This window comes from Sinocyclocheilus grahami, unplaced genomic scaffold, assembly GCF_001515645.1.
Source record: "Sinocyclocheilus grahami isolate Dianchi unplaced genomic scaffold, SAMN03320097.WGS_v1.1 scaffold313.1, whole genome shotgun sequence".
Classification (NCBI taxonomy): Eukaryota; Metazoa; Chordata; class Actinopteri; order Cypriniformes; family Cyprinidae; genus Sinocyclocheilus; species Sinocyclocheilus grahami.
The window spans coordinates 2,032,422-2,049,490 of NW_015505492.1; the positions used below are offsets into that span (position 1 = coordinate 2,032,422).

General features: G+C 35.2%; 1 protein-coding gene across 1 annotated transcript in view; it reads right to left on the bottom strand.

Annotated features, from left to right (window-relative positions):
* Window positions 1-2,428: 2,428 nt before the first annotated feature.
* Window positions 2,429-17,069, bottom strand: part of LOC107601802 (heparan-alpha-glucosaminide N-acetyltransferase) — a 28,754-nt gene continuing 14,113 nt past the window's right edge. Inside the window, exons 11-18 of the mRNA XM_016294094.1 lie at window positions 16,301-16,413; window positions 15,961-16,082; window positions 13,188-13,311; window positions 12,746-12,832; window positions 11,119-11,196; window positions 5,101-5,171; window positions 3,425-3,537; window positions 2,429-2,668 (exon numbers count right to left, since the gene is read on the bottom strand). Coding sequence (XP_016149580.1) covers window positions 2,487-2,668; window positions 3,425-3,537; window positions 5,101-5,171; window positions 11,119-11,196; window positions 12,746-12,832; window positions 13,188-13,311; window positions 15,961-16,082; window positions 16,301-16,413 — 890 coding nt within the window. The 3' untranslated portion in view covers window positions 2,429-2,486. The remainder of the gene's footprint in view (window positions 2,669-3,424; window positions 3,538-5,100; window positions 5,172-11,118; window positions 11,197-12,745; window positions 12,833-13,187; window positions 13,312-15,960; window positions 16,083-16,300; window positions 16,414-17,069) is intronic.

Sequence of the window (17,069 nt, forward strand, 5' to 3'; positions counted from 1 at the left end):
GTTTACATAGCAGCATAGGCTCATCACCATATACATGATGCAGATTAAAAAAAGCTCAGGTTACTCTAAACCAGACACACAGTGGTATTTTCAGACATATGGTCAATGTAAATCAATATAGATAAGGCCATGCATAGGCAGATTCATGACATTCACCACTGCATCAGTTCCTTTTGAATGTGGTTGCTTGACAAGATCATTTTCAGATGAAAGCTTGTCTTATAGTAGATAAGATCACAATTTTTACTGTCAGATTCTGTCAAACAGATTTGCTTGCATCAAACATGGTGGAGCTATTCTCAGTGGTATTTTGCTAATAGAGCTTTGCATCTATATACCTTACATTAAATAATAATGATGATAAGAACTTTATTAGTAAAATATTAATTCAAAAAGTGCTTACTGTAGTAGATAAAGCTACAGCTCTTGAACAAAGTCCATATTCCCACTTGGAAATGCAGTAGCGCAACACTAGTCATTAGTCCATTCCCAAAATCAGGTGACCAGTTTGCTTTACTTATAGGCTCTACTTAGTTTAAATGGGTAATATGATCCTCAAAATGAAAAGCTTTCTCATGAACTAACAGAGTGAAAGGGTTCAATTGAATTCCATGCAGAGTGAACAGGTTCACATGTTTCAGCCGCTTCGGTAGATCATAAATATCCTACAAATCCAGAGATCTGGTGCACTATTGAAGATAATACAAAAGCTGTACATACATTATATTTGTTTTTATGCTTCCAAACAGAAATTAAACACTACTGCTGTGATGATAACATAATTCAGCCTGTTTGTTCACAAGTCGTTTGTAAGTGAGAAGTCAGTGCAGAGCATTTCTGAGAACTCTGAGATTAAATCTTTGCATCCTGACAGATTCGCATCTTCTGACCACTTAGAGCCAGATTTAGTGATACTCTTGGACACTTATAACCTCTGCTATTATATTACTGGAGTCACACAATGGCTTAGTTGGTCAGTGGTTCTGAACAGGTGGATCATGACCCAAAAAAAGGGTCGCAATTCTGCTTGAAACTAAAAGAAAATCATAAAATGCAACTAACCATATTTGCTATGCATACTTAAGAATGCAAAATAAATAAGCTTATCACACTTTTAAAAAGGAGCAGCAAACACTCATATATTGTGTTGTTGACTTCAACCGAATCAAACTCTACAGTATTCTGGTGCAAATGTATCTATAATTTGACACTTCTCAAAATTACACAGATGCCCTCATATTTGAAATCCATGAACAAGGTAAAAGAAACCTCACTCTATTAAATACGTTGTCTCTTCCAAAATGAATAAACATGGTTTGTGCAGACAAATTATTGATGTAATAAAATAAATCATAACAGAGTTCAAAATAAAGGATAAAATCTAACAAAAATTTTTGATAAAAAAAATACATACATATATCGATAGATAGGGTTAACAATATTATTTTTAGGAGTGTATAATACACTGTTTAAGAGAACTAACCTAAATTTGGGAAATATCTGCACTTACAATAAAATATAATATTTAAATATCATCTGCTTAGTAACAGGAGTGTATTCTTAGCAAAGATGGGGACTGAACAATCATAATAAGGATAACAAAAAATAGCATCTTGAGAACAGGACGCCATTTGTCTGGGACGTTTGTGTTCGGAAGGGCATGAGGACGAGTACAAGATGACAGAATTTAAATTTTAGGGTCATCAGACATCAGGTTCTTTTGGGAATTTTCCACACATTCCTATTAACAAATCTTGGTTTTCCACTCAAATTAATATCTCAATTCAAAGCCAGCCGAGAACCACTGCCACAGAGCTTCCAGAGGTCATGCTTGTGACTTTATTCGAACTCATGAATATGACTTGACAGAAAACATCAGGGTTTTTTGTGTCACGCAGTAATTTCCGTATGTGCATGAGATCTGCTGGTGTAATTTCCCTGATTTTGCATTAGTGTGAGCATGAAAAGTGCTGGCTCCAGAAACACTCCTCAGCGAGCCGTCCAGCTTGACCCCTATTAAAGGGCTGTCAGTTGAAGAGCAGATGGTACCCACTCTCTGTCTCACAGCCCCGAGGGGGGGGGTGGCCATGGCAACCGATATATAATGGCTACCCCTCAAGTGGTGGAATCGCTTGTTCTAATTTGTTAAGTACCACTTCAGCGAATTTGATTTAATCACTACATTCAGGTCTTAACACAACTGACATCAAATAAAACACTTCAGGTGTCCATGGAAGACAGTAAATCTGATCCTCTGGTCTCGGTTCTTATGCCTATTAACTAATTGAACATAGGAATACACCAAATTCAGTTTTACAGGCATGAAAAGAGACATTCCTCACTCACAAAAACAAAAATATCAATGATTTTGGATCCTAAACACACTGTTGCACTTATTTAATAATTAAAACTTTATTTTAGCCTGTAACTTCAATTAAAGAGAAATACAAGGACGTTTATGAGACAAAAATACCAGCACAGCAGCATCAGATTTTGAGAAAGAATTTTTTGCGGTAGAGCAGGTAGGCAATGAAGACCCAAAGTGCGGTAGCCCATATATTCTGGAAAAGCTGTTCCCAGTGACTGTCCTGAAAACGCATCTCCCAGCTGAAAGGAAAGTAAAATCCCAGCAGAGAGTTTCCAACGTAGACAAATATAGAGTTCATTCCTGCAAACAAATGCACAGTACGCTTTTCTGGATTGGGTTGGCTGATAAAATGATGCTTTAAAGGAATAGTTCACCAAAAATGAAAATGTGCTGAAAATGTATTCACTCTCTGGCCATTCAAGATGTAGATAAGCTTCTTCAACTTTCTTCTTCATGTTTCTTCATCAGAGCAGATTTGCATCATTTGCTCATAATGGATCCTCTGCAGTGAATGGGTGCTGTCAGAATATGAGTCTAAACAGCTAATAAAAACATCACAATAATCCACAAGTAACTCCAGTGCACCAATTTACATCTTGGGAAGTGAAATGCCGTGTGTTTCTTAACCATCATTAAGACAATTTCATAATCCATAATAACGCTTCCCCCTGTTGTCCTCTCATATCAGAATCCACCGACATATTTGTGTAGAACTGTTTTGGACTGTTTCCACTTGTAAATAATGCTTGATCTCTGCATATTTCTCTCCTGATACAGGCTAGATGACTTTTTCAATGGAGAAAGTTGTTAACTGATGGACTGGAGTTGTGTGGGTTACTTGTGGATTATTGTGATGTTTTTTGCTTGGACTCTCATTCTGACGGCACCCATTCACTGCAGAGGATTCTTTTGTGAGCAAGTGATGCAATACTACATTTTTGAATGAAGAAACAAACTCATGCACAATTTGGATGGTCTGAGGGTAAGTACATTTTCAGCAAACATTTATTATTATTTTTTGGCAAACTATTCCTTTAAATAAGTGTATTCTCATACCAGGATAAATGAAAGGTTGTCCGCCCCACCATTCCTTAATGTCTACAACGAAATACATCAGACCCAGCAGCACAAAGGACATGCAGCCCATGCAAGTAACAAATGACAGGGACCTGAAAAAGACAGCAGATCTGAACCATTTGATAAGACAGCAATGGAAAACATATAGTGCAGACACATATAAGATACATCAGTCCACAAAAATATCAAAAATGACCCTTAGAGGTGCACTGTGCTTTGCCAAACATTTATTGTAACAGAGAGGACAACACAGTGCAGAACCAGGGACTAAATAATGGATGGACATATAGTAGTTTCTGTGCTTAGAGTAAGCCAATAAGAAACATAAGCGTCCAAAGTGAAGGCTTGGCACCTGCTCAGTACAACTATGTCAATAAGTCATGTGCCTCTGTGTTCCTAAGTGCCAGGATGCTCAATGGAATTTTATCTAATGTAAAATGGCTGCGTCCCAGAGCATCGTTTATGTCAGCTGAAGTAAAAAAAAATAAATAAAAAAAAGCTCTTGGCTGGGAGTTAATTACTTTTAGGGATGAAGACAGACATACTCAGGGGCTCAATAAGCTGGCATGATGAACTGCCCATATAAATTCAAGCAGGTGTGTCTGTACTCAAACAGGTACAGTAGGGTCACAGAGACACAGAGTACATCCAGCAAAGGCAAGATGCGGCCAAATTTAATATAAAAACCTTTATGCAGGTCTCATAAAAATAATCAGTATTGTTTCCCAGTTTAAATATTCTCAAAACAGTGTTGTTAGTGTAAACTAAAACAAATAGTTAAAATTAAATGAAATTAAAATGATGAAATTAATGAAATATTAAATAAAAACTTTAAATAAAAATTACATAAAAATGATGTGAACTGAAATGAAATTCGGTTAAAGTTGAAGTACTAAAATTACTAAAACTGAAAAAATAAATAGAAATATTAAAACTAAAGAGAAATATTAAAAATAACATAAAACAAATAATAACAAATAAATATAATATAAAATAAAAGCACATACAATTACTGAAACTCAAATTAAAATTAAAACTGAAAATCCTATAATAGTATTTAAATAATGCAATATATTATATAGTATAGTATATAAATAGCAAAAATAATACCAAAATGTATTTTATTAATTCTTTTCATTAAGTAAAAAATTTTCCCCATACCCCACAGGGTATTTATTTTTTTTTTGCTTATAGCATAAACCTCACAAATCCTTTTTGTTGTTTTTTTTCTTTTTTTGCATGTAGAGATGAACAATCGTATGACTGTCTTCTGAACATTTCAGTTACATGCCATTATTTATTCTGAGGTGTTAGATGACAAATAATTTAATGTGCTGAAGAAGGGCTGACCTCATCCTGCTCAATTTCACAACAGGCGGATGAGATAAGCCAGAGTTCGGCAAGATATATGGTTGGGAAAATAAAACTGCTCACTCTCTCTTGGCTGTAAAGAAGAGTGATCTAGTTGGACAGTGGATGTATCACCCGCCGCGTCTCACTCCTGTGCCAGTGGGGGTGATTATTTACAGGACGTTCTGTTGTTAGAGGTAAGTAAACGTGTGTTTTAGCAGCCTCTGATTTGTGCCTGCTGGAGTCTCATCCCTTCTTTTGTGGATGGAGAAGTAGCTGGATTTAGAGGGTCAGGAAGCACTTACCAAAGGTTTTTATTGACAGGTATAAATCCTTCGTCTCTTGTGCACTTAGAAAGGATGGCTGCAGAGATTCCCTGAGGATCAGAATAAAACAGATTTCAAATCAATGCAGACCTGTAAAGCAAGCACTATCAGACAAACCCAAAAGCAGCCCCGCTATAAAGAATCAAGCAGATTAGCTGACGCTCCCGGGAGGTGAAGCCCCTCCAACTAACACAGGCAACACAGATCCATCTCCTCATGCCTTACGCAAAAGCTCTCTTCTCAAGCGTTACATTTCTACATTTTATTAAAAAAATTTAATTAACACCCTAGGTAATTGGGTACAAAATTAGCTCATCAATATCATCCATACTTTCCCAGTTGATTACATTAGGAATTGCAAACATTTTTTGTATTACAAGTTTTCTTAAATATGTTTAAATATGCAAAATGAGGCATTATCTAATTCAATATCCAGTAATTTACATAAATTTCCAAAACAGAAATCTGTAGATAAAGCCAAGTTCAAAACACCAGTTTTTATTTTAAATCTTTTATCAGAGTTAAGTGTTTTTACACTTGAGATTTTGAATCTCTCTTTTTATCACTCTATAAATGAGAAAATACTGTTTAAATGACAAAAAATTATCATCTTTTTATAAAACAATAGAAAATCAATCAAATGATATTTGAACAGACCCATTCCAAATACAGATAGGAATAAAACTGTAAATGTTAGAGTATGTAAGTGCTACTCAAGTAGAGATTTCTGGCTCAATGCATGGGGAAAAACTCATTTTGAGAAAGCAGCCAAATATGTGACCCTGGACCACAAAACCAGTCTTAAGTTGCTGGGGTATATTTTTAGCAATAGCCAAAAAAACATTGTATGGGTCCAAATTATCGATTTTTCTTTCATGCCAAAAATCATTAGGATATTAACTAAAGATCATGTTCCATGAAGATACTTTGTAAATTTCCTACCGTAATTAGTAAAATGCATTGCTAAGAACTTCATTTGGACAACTTTAAAGGCGATTTTCTCAGTATTTTTTGCACCCTCAGATTCCAGATATTCAAATAGTTTTATCTCGGACAAATATTGTCCTATCCTAACAAACATCAATGGAAAGCTTATTTATTCAGCTTTCAGATTATGTATAAATCACAATTTTGAGAAAATGACCCTTATGACTGTTTTGTGGTCCAGGGTCACATACAGGTGCATCTCAATAAATTAGAATGTCGTGTAAAAGTTCATTTATTTCAGTAATTCAACTCAAATTGTGAAACTCGTGTATTAAATAAATTCAATGCACACAGACTGAAGTAGTTTAAGTCTTTGGTTCTTTTAATTGTTATTATTGTAAATTTAATCTACAAATAATACATAATGTGCAATAAACATTTAAAAATGTATTTTGGATGTTTTTTCCCCACTAGTCTAAAACAACATGTTATGAAAAGCCAAATAGCCCAAAATTTCAAAATTGACCAGTTCATGAAAAATTAGTGTTTGACTGCAGTGTCTGGCCTTAAAAGAAAAATATCTGAAAAAGTTAGAGTATCACTGCTAAATCAGGCTCATTTAAAGGAACATTGCGCTTTTGTGAGGATAGACAGTTCAGCACCCAAACCTGCTTGTTAGGAGGATATCCATCATTTGTATAGATGACAGAATCAATGGTGTGGAAATAGCCTGGCTGGCTCTAGATTGAGTCTCCAGGCTATGCAGGCAGGATGTGGGACAATCATTTCTATGTGGGGCAATCGCTCAATTTCAATCTCAAACTGCGGAGTAGTGATCGTTGAACTTTAATTAACTCAGGGTCCTTGTTTATTGGCACGGTGAAGCACAAACAGCTTCAAATAATCCCACAATCTGACAAAGGACAAGACAACCCCTCTCCCTCTAAACGCGCACCGTTTTATGACTGTTGATGTGGTGGGAGGTAATTTTTGTTTAACCAGGATAACGTGTGCGAAGAGCACATTAACAGCACAAGAGGCTGTTGGAGATGTGCTGCATAAAACATTCTCAGAACTCAGAGCTCTCCAGAGATGTCAATGATAATCGATTGTTCGCTTGTGCTATGAGATGCGCAGTGTTTATCGCGAAGCATGAAGCCTGTAACGGTCTTGTTGGTTGCCTTAACCCTTAGTAATATATGCTTTGTGGTCCAATACACAATCTATATTTTCTTTGACGTCAACGTAGGGATGAAGCATTGGGGGAAAGTTGAGAGGAAAGGAATAAAACATATCAACAGATGCTTTACAGCATATACAAACAAGGAATCATTCCTTTTGCTATTCTATATATCTTCAAAAAACATGATCGCTTATCACTAAATCTGAATAAAAAAGGAAAATTTATTTAAATATGATGCAAGTGCTATATTATACATAAACCATCTTTGTGTTGCACAATCAGAGGCAGTGTGTGAACAGCAGTGGCATAATTTTTTGCTGTTGGCTAGTTTATTTTATCATGCTGTGCCTCTAGGTAAAGTGAAATAGATCTCTGTTCATTTATTTCAGCACCCCGAGCAGTGTGGCCCCATAATGCTGGCCAATATGATTCAACATACAGCTATAATGGCTCGATCTGTCATAGGGCTTGGGAATAATGAAATTTAAAATACTGGGATCAGGCATCTGCGTACTGTGGGTCTGGGTTCACAAAAAGCACACTCAAAATGCTTCACTGTGAGAAGTAGAGAAGAATTGTGATTAGGGTACATACCATGTAAATGTAAATAAAACAACATAAATATCTATGTATATAAATATCCTTCAAATATAATACGCAAATACAAAATAATTTAACAACGGGATAAGAAAAAAGGTAGAAAACCTAATTATAAAAAAGAAAAACAACTTACATTTTCATTTTTTTATTTATTTTTTTAATTAATTTTTTTAATTGTTTTTTTAAGCATAAACCTCACTAAATGTTGTTAGATTTATAGTAACTGATGTTTTTTACATTCCACTGCACTACTTTTCCATTGTTTTCCTATGTAAAATGCACTTGACAGACGTTTTTGCATCCATTTCAAATCCATTTCACTCGCACCTTGCATGTTTTAAGCCCCTCGTGCATCACAAGCTGTTCTAAAAAGCAGCACTCGAGTCAAAATAAGTTCAACTTAAAAAAAAAATGCTTCTCAAGACCTTGCGTTTTTTTTCGCTATTCCACAAGCATAAGGCTACATAGTAAATGACTAGACTACAAAAACTTATATAAAATATTAAAATCACTGTTTTCAAACAGGTTTCCCAAACATTCCCTCTGTTTCTCATTGGTCGGGTAAACAGATAGCCCCACCCCAAATTCACGCCATTGGATGAGTGTTGCTGTTGTTGGGCAGGTCAAACAAACAAGTCAATGTTTTGAAAGTGCAAAAGTGTTTTCAGAAAAATTCAACCTACCAATGGCTTACTGATAGTTTCTCTACATTTTAAGCTTGGATAAGTATTCAAACATCAAATAGTTACACACCTTAAAAAACAAACAAATGTGCTCTGAAAAAAAAGTTCCCCAGGAAGCAATAAAGTATAAAGGATATATATCTTGGCACAAGTGAGAGATCCTTTGAGTAAGAACAGGACATTGTGTCAGCTTTCTGGAGGAGCTGAGGGTAACATTTGTCTGTCATAATTTAATGAAACAGATCTCATATGAAAAGGACATTTAGAAAAATTTGCACAGTCATATAAATGGCCCAACTTCAAATCTTTAGTCCTTAATATATAAAAACAAATGAGATACAAGCTTTGCTAAGCCGCAACATTCTTGCTAATATTAATAACGAGCCGTGCAAGAATGACCGTAAGAGAAGCCATTGCTGAGAAATGCAGGTCATTTGCCCCCGTCATCCACAGCTTTCTGTCCAGAGTTTGCCAGACAAAACCCCTCCAGCACCTGTTGTCTCTAGAGAGGGCATTCCAGCAGCTCTGCCTCCAGAAGTCCAAAACAAAACACAGAGGCAAGGTCTTTCATGGAAGAGAAGCTTGCAAACTCCCTTTCTGTGTAGATCCTGTGATCAACATATGCTGCATTGTGCAGAAACATGATTCTCGCTTAATAACCTTGAATAAACTACACAATTCACTTTAGATTAAACACACCATATAACTTGAGATTGCTTAACTCGTCATGCTCATTAAAACTGAGTGAGAATGCAGAGAGAGTTAATTCACCCCACATGGTGCAATAAAAAAAAGCCTTTCTGCAAGCGAAGGACAGCAGTGAACTGTGCTGTCCCTCGAAAACGTTTCTAGTAGCACATGGCCATTTCCCCTGAGACAGGGGTTTAAACATCCTCATGCACTTCCCACCCAGCCCAGATTCTGCTCCTTTTGTCTGTGGGACCACCCAAATGGAGCATTTAACCCGCAAATCTGCCAGCCGTTCACTATTGTCATCTCAATCTAAGATCTAATCACTTTTTGGTTTCATAAACTCAAATCTCATCGCCGACCTGTAGCACAGAGGTCATAGTTTAGTTTGCAATTACTGACTTTTTGAGATTTTACATGTTTGGGGTCCCAGAGACATCAAAGCTGTATGTGTAAAAATAATTAATTTCAAGAATTTTTTTCTGAGAGCCAATACATCATATACTACAGTATATCATTTAAAATTTGGAGTCAGTAATCAAAAAAATAAAATAAAAATTACTACTCTTGTTCAGTAAATATGCATTAAATTGAACAAAAGTGACAGTAAAGACATTTATAATAATACACTATAATGTTATATAACATATTTTAATTTCAAATAAAATGTTGTTCTTTTGAACTTTCTATTCATATTTCTATTTTAATTCTGATAAAAAAACTTTTTCACAAAAATATTAAATTGCATATTAAATAATATTAAAAAACACAACTGTATTCAATCGTGATAAGAACAAACAAAAAGTCTTTGTTAACAAAGAAGAAAAAAAAGAAAAGAAAAAAGTACTAAACCCAAACTTTTGTATCGTAATGTAAAGTAATAATGCTTTAACGTTAAATTCAGGACATCTAAAGCATTTCTTTTAAATGTATATATAAAAAAAGTCATCAAGTATAAACATGATTCTTTAAAGTATGTTTTTTAAGTTATTAAACATGGTAAATAATAGTTATAGTAAAACTTTTCTCTGTCATGCATGACAGAAAGAACCAGTGGAAATTAATATGCAATAATAGTGGTAAAACTCCAGATTCAAAAACCACCAGACATCCGTGAGCTCAACAACCAATCCGGTTCAGTCCCAAGAGGGGTGTGATAGCAATCTCTGCCTTGGAATTCATTCAGTGCATATATACACATATCACATGACGCCTACCTATTTCATAAACTGTCTACAACTACAAGCAATATACCATTTGTACATACAAGGCGTTGCTGTATTGTGCAGTTCTTGCTGTTGAAATCTGCTTTTTTACTTTTTTTCTTATACAAGTGTGTGTGCACGTACCAGGATGAGGGCCCAAATCAGGAATCGAGCCAGGATACTTTTATTCTTTTTACGAAAAAACAGAAGAATCTTTAATGTAAATGTAATGTAAAGTAATAATGCTTTAACGTTAAATTCAGGACATCTAAAGCATTTCTTTTAAATGTATATATAAAAAAAGTCATCAAGTATAAACATGATTCTTTAAAGTATGTTTTTTTAAGTTATTAAACATGGTAAATAATAGTTATAGTAAAACTTTTCTCTGTCATGCATGACAGAAAGAACCAGTGGAAATTAATATGCAATAATAGTGGTAAAACTCCAGATTCAAAAACCACCAGACATCCGTGAGCTCAATAACCAATCCGGTTCAGTCCCAAGAGGGGTGTGATAGCAATCTCTGCCTTGGAATTCATTCAGTGCATATATACACATATCACATGACGCCTACCTATTTCATAAACTGTCTACAACTACAAGCAATATACCATTTGTACATACAAGGCGTTGCTGTATTGTGCAGTTCTTGCTGTTGAAATCTGCTTTTTTACTTTTTTTCTTATACAAGTGTGTGTGCACGTACCAGGATGAGGGCCCAAATCAGGAATCGAGCCAGGATACTTTTATTCTTTTTACGAAAAAACAGAAGAATCTTTCCAGCCTGTGGACACAAAGATTATTTCCAGTGTTAGACTAAATACTTAAACGTTTGACTATTTTCATAGCAAAATGATTCATATTAAGCCTGCACTTTAGGCTGAATAGGTCATAATCCTCTAAGTAAACTAAAATAATTAATAGCAAATAGACTGCAGGACAATATTGCTTATCATGCGTCATACTGATATCATGTTCGCACAGAGAGAGAGGATGTGAGCAGTGGTTGTGGCCCTGAAAAAGAGCTCAAGTTTCAATGCTCCCCGTGCAGCCATGCACGGCTGTGAAGTTGGCCGCGCTCACTGATTAATTCGGTGATGACGAATGAGCCTCAGCCGAGAACGATGGAGCGGACGGACACAGACGGAGAGGCCGACACCTGCCGTGTTCTCAAAGACATGTTGATTGACGGGCTTGGCACTAACTGTTTTTTGCCTCCGCCCACAGGGATTTCAGCAATGCAACTGAGTTTGCACGTCTAGTTCTCACCGGTCACCGGGGCACTGTCACCATCAAAGAGTGAGAAACTTTTCTGACCTTTGCCAGAGACGCACACATCTGTCCACAGCAGCAAGGACCACTGAGACAGAACAGCTGTTTATCTAAGAGAGCTGCCAGCAAATCCAGTCCAATATTATAGATTTGTCATTGTTCGGTGAACTAAAAGTGAAATTAGTCAATGATACAAGAAGAGAACATGTTGAAAAGTCAATGATCTATAGTCTGTGAAATACACGGTTTGGATAAGTCACATGTTGGGCTTTGGATTAGTTTTAGGCTTTCTCTCTCATTTGTCACTGGATCACTTTTGTGGAGTTGTCTTTGGTGCATGTCCTTTAAAAAGTAAATTTGATTGTTTATTTATTTGTTTGTCACTTAATTCATTTTTACTTTTTATATATCTAACAAAGTTTGTCTTATTTATACAGTTAGTTCTGGTTCTTTAATATGACTGGATTCCAAGAGTGCAAATTTTTTTTTTCCGTTTATGTTGGATTGCATTGCATTGGAACTATTCTGCACTATTCATCAAAACAACAAAATAACTGTGCATACTGTACATAAAATGTAGATTACTTTCATAGATTAACTTATTGTTTATAGAACTATTGATGTTAACAGCAATATTTGTGACCCTGGACCACAAAACCAGTCTTAATTAGCATGGGTATATTTGTAGCAATAGCCAAAAATATATTGTCAAAATTATTGATTTTTAGTAAAGATCATGTTCCATGAAGATATTTTGTAAATTTCCTACCGTAAATATATAAAAAATTAATTTTTGATTATTAATATGCATTGCTAAGGACTTCATTTGGACAGCTTCAAATGCAATTTTCTCAATATTTTGATTTTTTTTTGCACCCTCAGATTTCAGATTTTCAAATAGTAACATACCATGCATCAATGGAAAGCTTATTTATTCAGCTGTCAGATGATGTATAAATCACAATTTCGAAAAAATTTACCCTTATGACTGGGTTTGTGGTCTGGGGTCACATTTTATAGATATTGCTTAAATACAGCAATATACAAAAATCTTCAATTACCTGCATGCCAAAGAATCCCATGACAATGGAATTAATTGTACCCAGAACACCCTCTGGGTCGAAAGGCTCGGTTGTACGATACAAGACCTACAGAAACAGAAACGATACATTTTCTGTAATGCAATCCATACAATCCAATGCCATTTTAATCATTAAAACTATAGCTGTGACCTCACATAAGAGAGGGATAATGTGCAATCAGATTATTGCAAATGATCCCCTGCGTGAAGCTTACTACATGACTAGTCACTAACCAAGTCAATAAATGGACATATTGATTTGCGAAACCATGGAGTGATACAAGAGACACAATAATATCACAGTGCAGGGGCACTTGCTCTTATTATACGTAACAAAGCCAACTGATCAATCAGAATCAAGTATTCAGTGTCAGATATTTACTGCATTGAACTGGTTAAAGATGACCGTAAATGATTCACACCTTGCATGTTGGATACCAGAAGATGTTGTCCCCAAATAACCACCTGTCTATATACGCGGCTGCTCCTCCTGTGCAGTTGGGGTATAAGCCATCATCTCCAATACCACCAGCTCCTAAATAACCACTAGCAGAGGAAATTATGTAATATTCACTACCTTTCAAATCAAAAGTTTGGAAAAGTTTTTGAAAGAAATCACTTATGCTCACCAAGGCTGCATTTGTTTGATTGAAAATACAGTAAAACAGTAATATAATATATTTAATACATTTTAAAACTTAATTTATTCCTGTGATGGCAAAGCAGAATTTTCTTTAGTGTCACATGATCCCTTAGAAACCATTCTAATATGCTGATATTAAGATCAAGAACGATTTCTTATTATTGTTAATGTTAAAAACAGTTGTGATGATCAATAATTTTGTGGAAACCATGAAACATTTTTTCAAGATTCTTTAATGAATAGAAAGCTTAAAAATAGCATTTATTTGAAATACAATTTTCTTGCAACCAGTTAATTTCGTCAATGAAGACGACGACGAAAAATATTCGTTAACGAACATTGACGGAACTATAATGTTATTTGAGGACTACCGGACATTCAAAATCCTATAGCAACAATGTAAAAATCTTAATGTCACATTTAATCAATTTAATCCGTCCTTGCTGAATAAAATTCACTTTTTTAAATTTATTTTAACTGACCCCAAACATTTGAAGGGTATTGTATGAGTTCCTTGTCATTCAAATGAATATATTATAGAAATGTAACAATTCATTATTCAGTTTATTTTGATAATGCTGTTCAAAGCACATATTGTTCCAAACAGCTTTGCAAAGAAACCCATTTATAGAAAAGTCTTTGGTTTAATTATTTAGAAGGAAGTGGGTTTGTTGGTAGCAAAATTTGAAGCTGCATTGTGTTGCAACACAAGGACAATGACTGCAAGGTCAAAATGTTTTTTTATTCAAGCAGAGTTATCAGCGCTCTGCATGTGATCGTCAATGTCATGATGGGTCAGACACACTGAAAAAAAATCTTGAAGGAGAGGAGGAGGAGGACGTAAATGGAAGGTTGAGCGGATACGAGGAGAAAAAGGGAGAGAGGCAGAGAAAGGAAGATGAATCCTTTCTCCCTGCCTCCTTTTAGTGCACATGACAGACTGAGATTGGCTAATTATCCCCTCTGAAGTGGCCGCCAAACACTCATAAATCACAGATCTCATAAGAGCTCACAACACGGGCTTGTACGGCACGCACCCTCGTGCGTTCACCATCTCACAAACACAACGCCACACAAATGACCATATTGCAATGCATATATATGCGCATTCAAGATGTAAATGTACAACATTACCGCCATCCCACATATATTCTCAGCGGCACGCTTGTGTAATAATGCCAACATATATGTCACCCAAGGAATTAGCTTGTTGTATGAATGACATTATTATTATGTTAATAAAGGGATGAGTGTCACATGATCCCTTAGAAACCATTCTAATATGCTGATATTAAGATCAAGAACGATTTCTTATTATTGTTAATGTTAAAAACAGTTGTGATGATCAATAATTTTGTGGAAACCATGAAACATTTTTTCAAGATTCTTTAATGAATAGAAAGCTTAAAAATAGCATTTATTTGAAATACAATTTTCTTGCAACCAGTTAATTTCGTCAATGAAGACGACGACGAAAAATATTCGTTAACGAACATTGACGGAACTATAATGTTATTTGAGGACTACCGGACATTCAAAATACATCCTATAGCAACAATGTAAAAATCTTAATGTCACATTTAATCAATTTAATCCGTCCTTGCTGAATAAAATTCACTTTTTTAAATTTATTTTAACTGACCCCAAACATTTGAAGGGTATTGTAGGAGTTCCTTGTCATTCAAATGAATATATTATAGAAATGTAACAATTCATTATTCAGTTTATTTTAATAATGCTGTTCAAAGCACATATTGTTCCAAACAGCTTTGCAAAGAAACCCATTTATAGAAAAGTCTTTGGTTTAATTATTTAGAAGGAAGTGGGTTTGTTGGTAGCAAAATTTGAAGCTGCATTGTGTTGCAACACAAGGACAATGACTGCAAGGTCAAAATGTTTTTTTATTCAAGCAGAGTTATCAGCGCTCTGCATGTGATCGTCAATGTCATGATGGGTCAGACACACTGAAAAAAAATCTTGAAGGAGAGGAGGAGGAGGACGTAAATGGAAGGTTGAGCGGATACGAGGAGAAAAAGGGAGAGAGGCAGAGAAAGGAAGATGAATCCTTTCTCCCTGCCTCCTTTTAGTGCACATGACAGACTGAGATTGGCTAATTATCCCCTCTGAAGTGGCCGCCAAACACTCATAAATCACAGATCTCATAAGAGCCGCACAACACAGCCTTGTACGGCACGCACCCTCATGCGTTCACAAACTCACAAACACAACGCCACACAAATGATCATATTGCAATGAATATATATGTGCATTCGTGATGTAAATGTGCAACATTACCGCCATCCTGCATATATTCTCAGCGGCGCACTTACATATATGTCACCCAAGGAATTAGCTTGATGTATGAATGACATTATTATTATGTTAATAAAGGGATGTACTGCAGTTAAATCAGGTTTGACAGACACATTACACATTAATTATTGAATGCACAGGATTTATATTCAATATTATTGTGTTTGTATTGTTGAGTGTGATAGTTAATCTTCTTCACAAATGTGTACGGTCAAAGCCTGACGCTAATATGAACTCACGTGGGGCAGTTTGGAACAGGCAGTAAGAAAGTGAGACCCAACCACATGGTCTCCAGCAACACAATGAAGATCCACTCAGGCCAGTATAAAACCAAATCTTGAATGGGGTTCCACCAGTTATGCTGAGGAGAGCATGCAGAAAGCAAACAGGGTTAGTAATCACTCAGTCTTGCATGTATATATAGTAATAAGTTAATCAAAAACAATTATTTGACATATTAACAAACATATTGACATCATCTGACTGTAACCTCTAGCAATTAATCATTATTTCAGAACAAGTGTCTTCCTGTACAGATGTCTGATCTGAGAGAAATGTGAGCCATAGAGTTTACCCCACCTCCCTCAAGGGGATCTCTCTGTGGGGAGAGAAAGTCTGCATCAGTGCCAGGACAAAATAGGTGAAACCCAAACGCTGGAGCACTCCGGGTATCCGTAGCCAGGACCAGGATACTAACACATTTATGTACACACACAAATATAAACATACGATTACTATTACAGACTATTGATGGAAAGACACACTCACATATAATGTATTTTTAATAGGGTTGCATTTAATAGTAGTCAGCAAGCAAGTCAGTGGAGGGCTTTTGTTTCTTTAGCTGTACAGGTGCTTATATATCGTCCTTTGGATACATTACAGTGTTTAACATGAATTTCTAATAGTAAGACTTTTTCTATGAAACCAATGCAGGCTAATCCATTTTCTGTCATAAAATAAATGATCTAAAAATACACTATATTGTAGGATAATTGCATATAAGTACTGTATATAATATTTGTAATATACAATAATACATATCACTTTTACACTTATACTTTTAAAGTTAACATGAATTAGAAACTACTTAAAACTGATATATAAACAGTTCAAGTGCATCCATATAACTATACAACCTAATAGATTTTTAAAAAGAAGTTCTATTGATCAAAGAATTCTGAAAAAAATACCAGTTTCCACAAAAATATTAAGCAGAACAACAGTTTTCAACATCGATGACAATAATAAAAAAGTTTCTTGAGCATCAAATCAACATATTAGAATGATTTCTGAGCTATATATATATATATATATATATATATATATATATATATATATAGAGTTG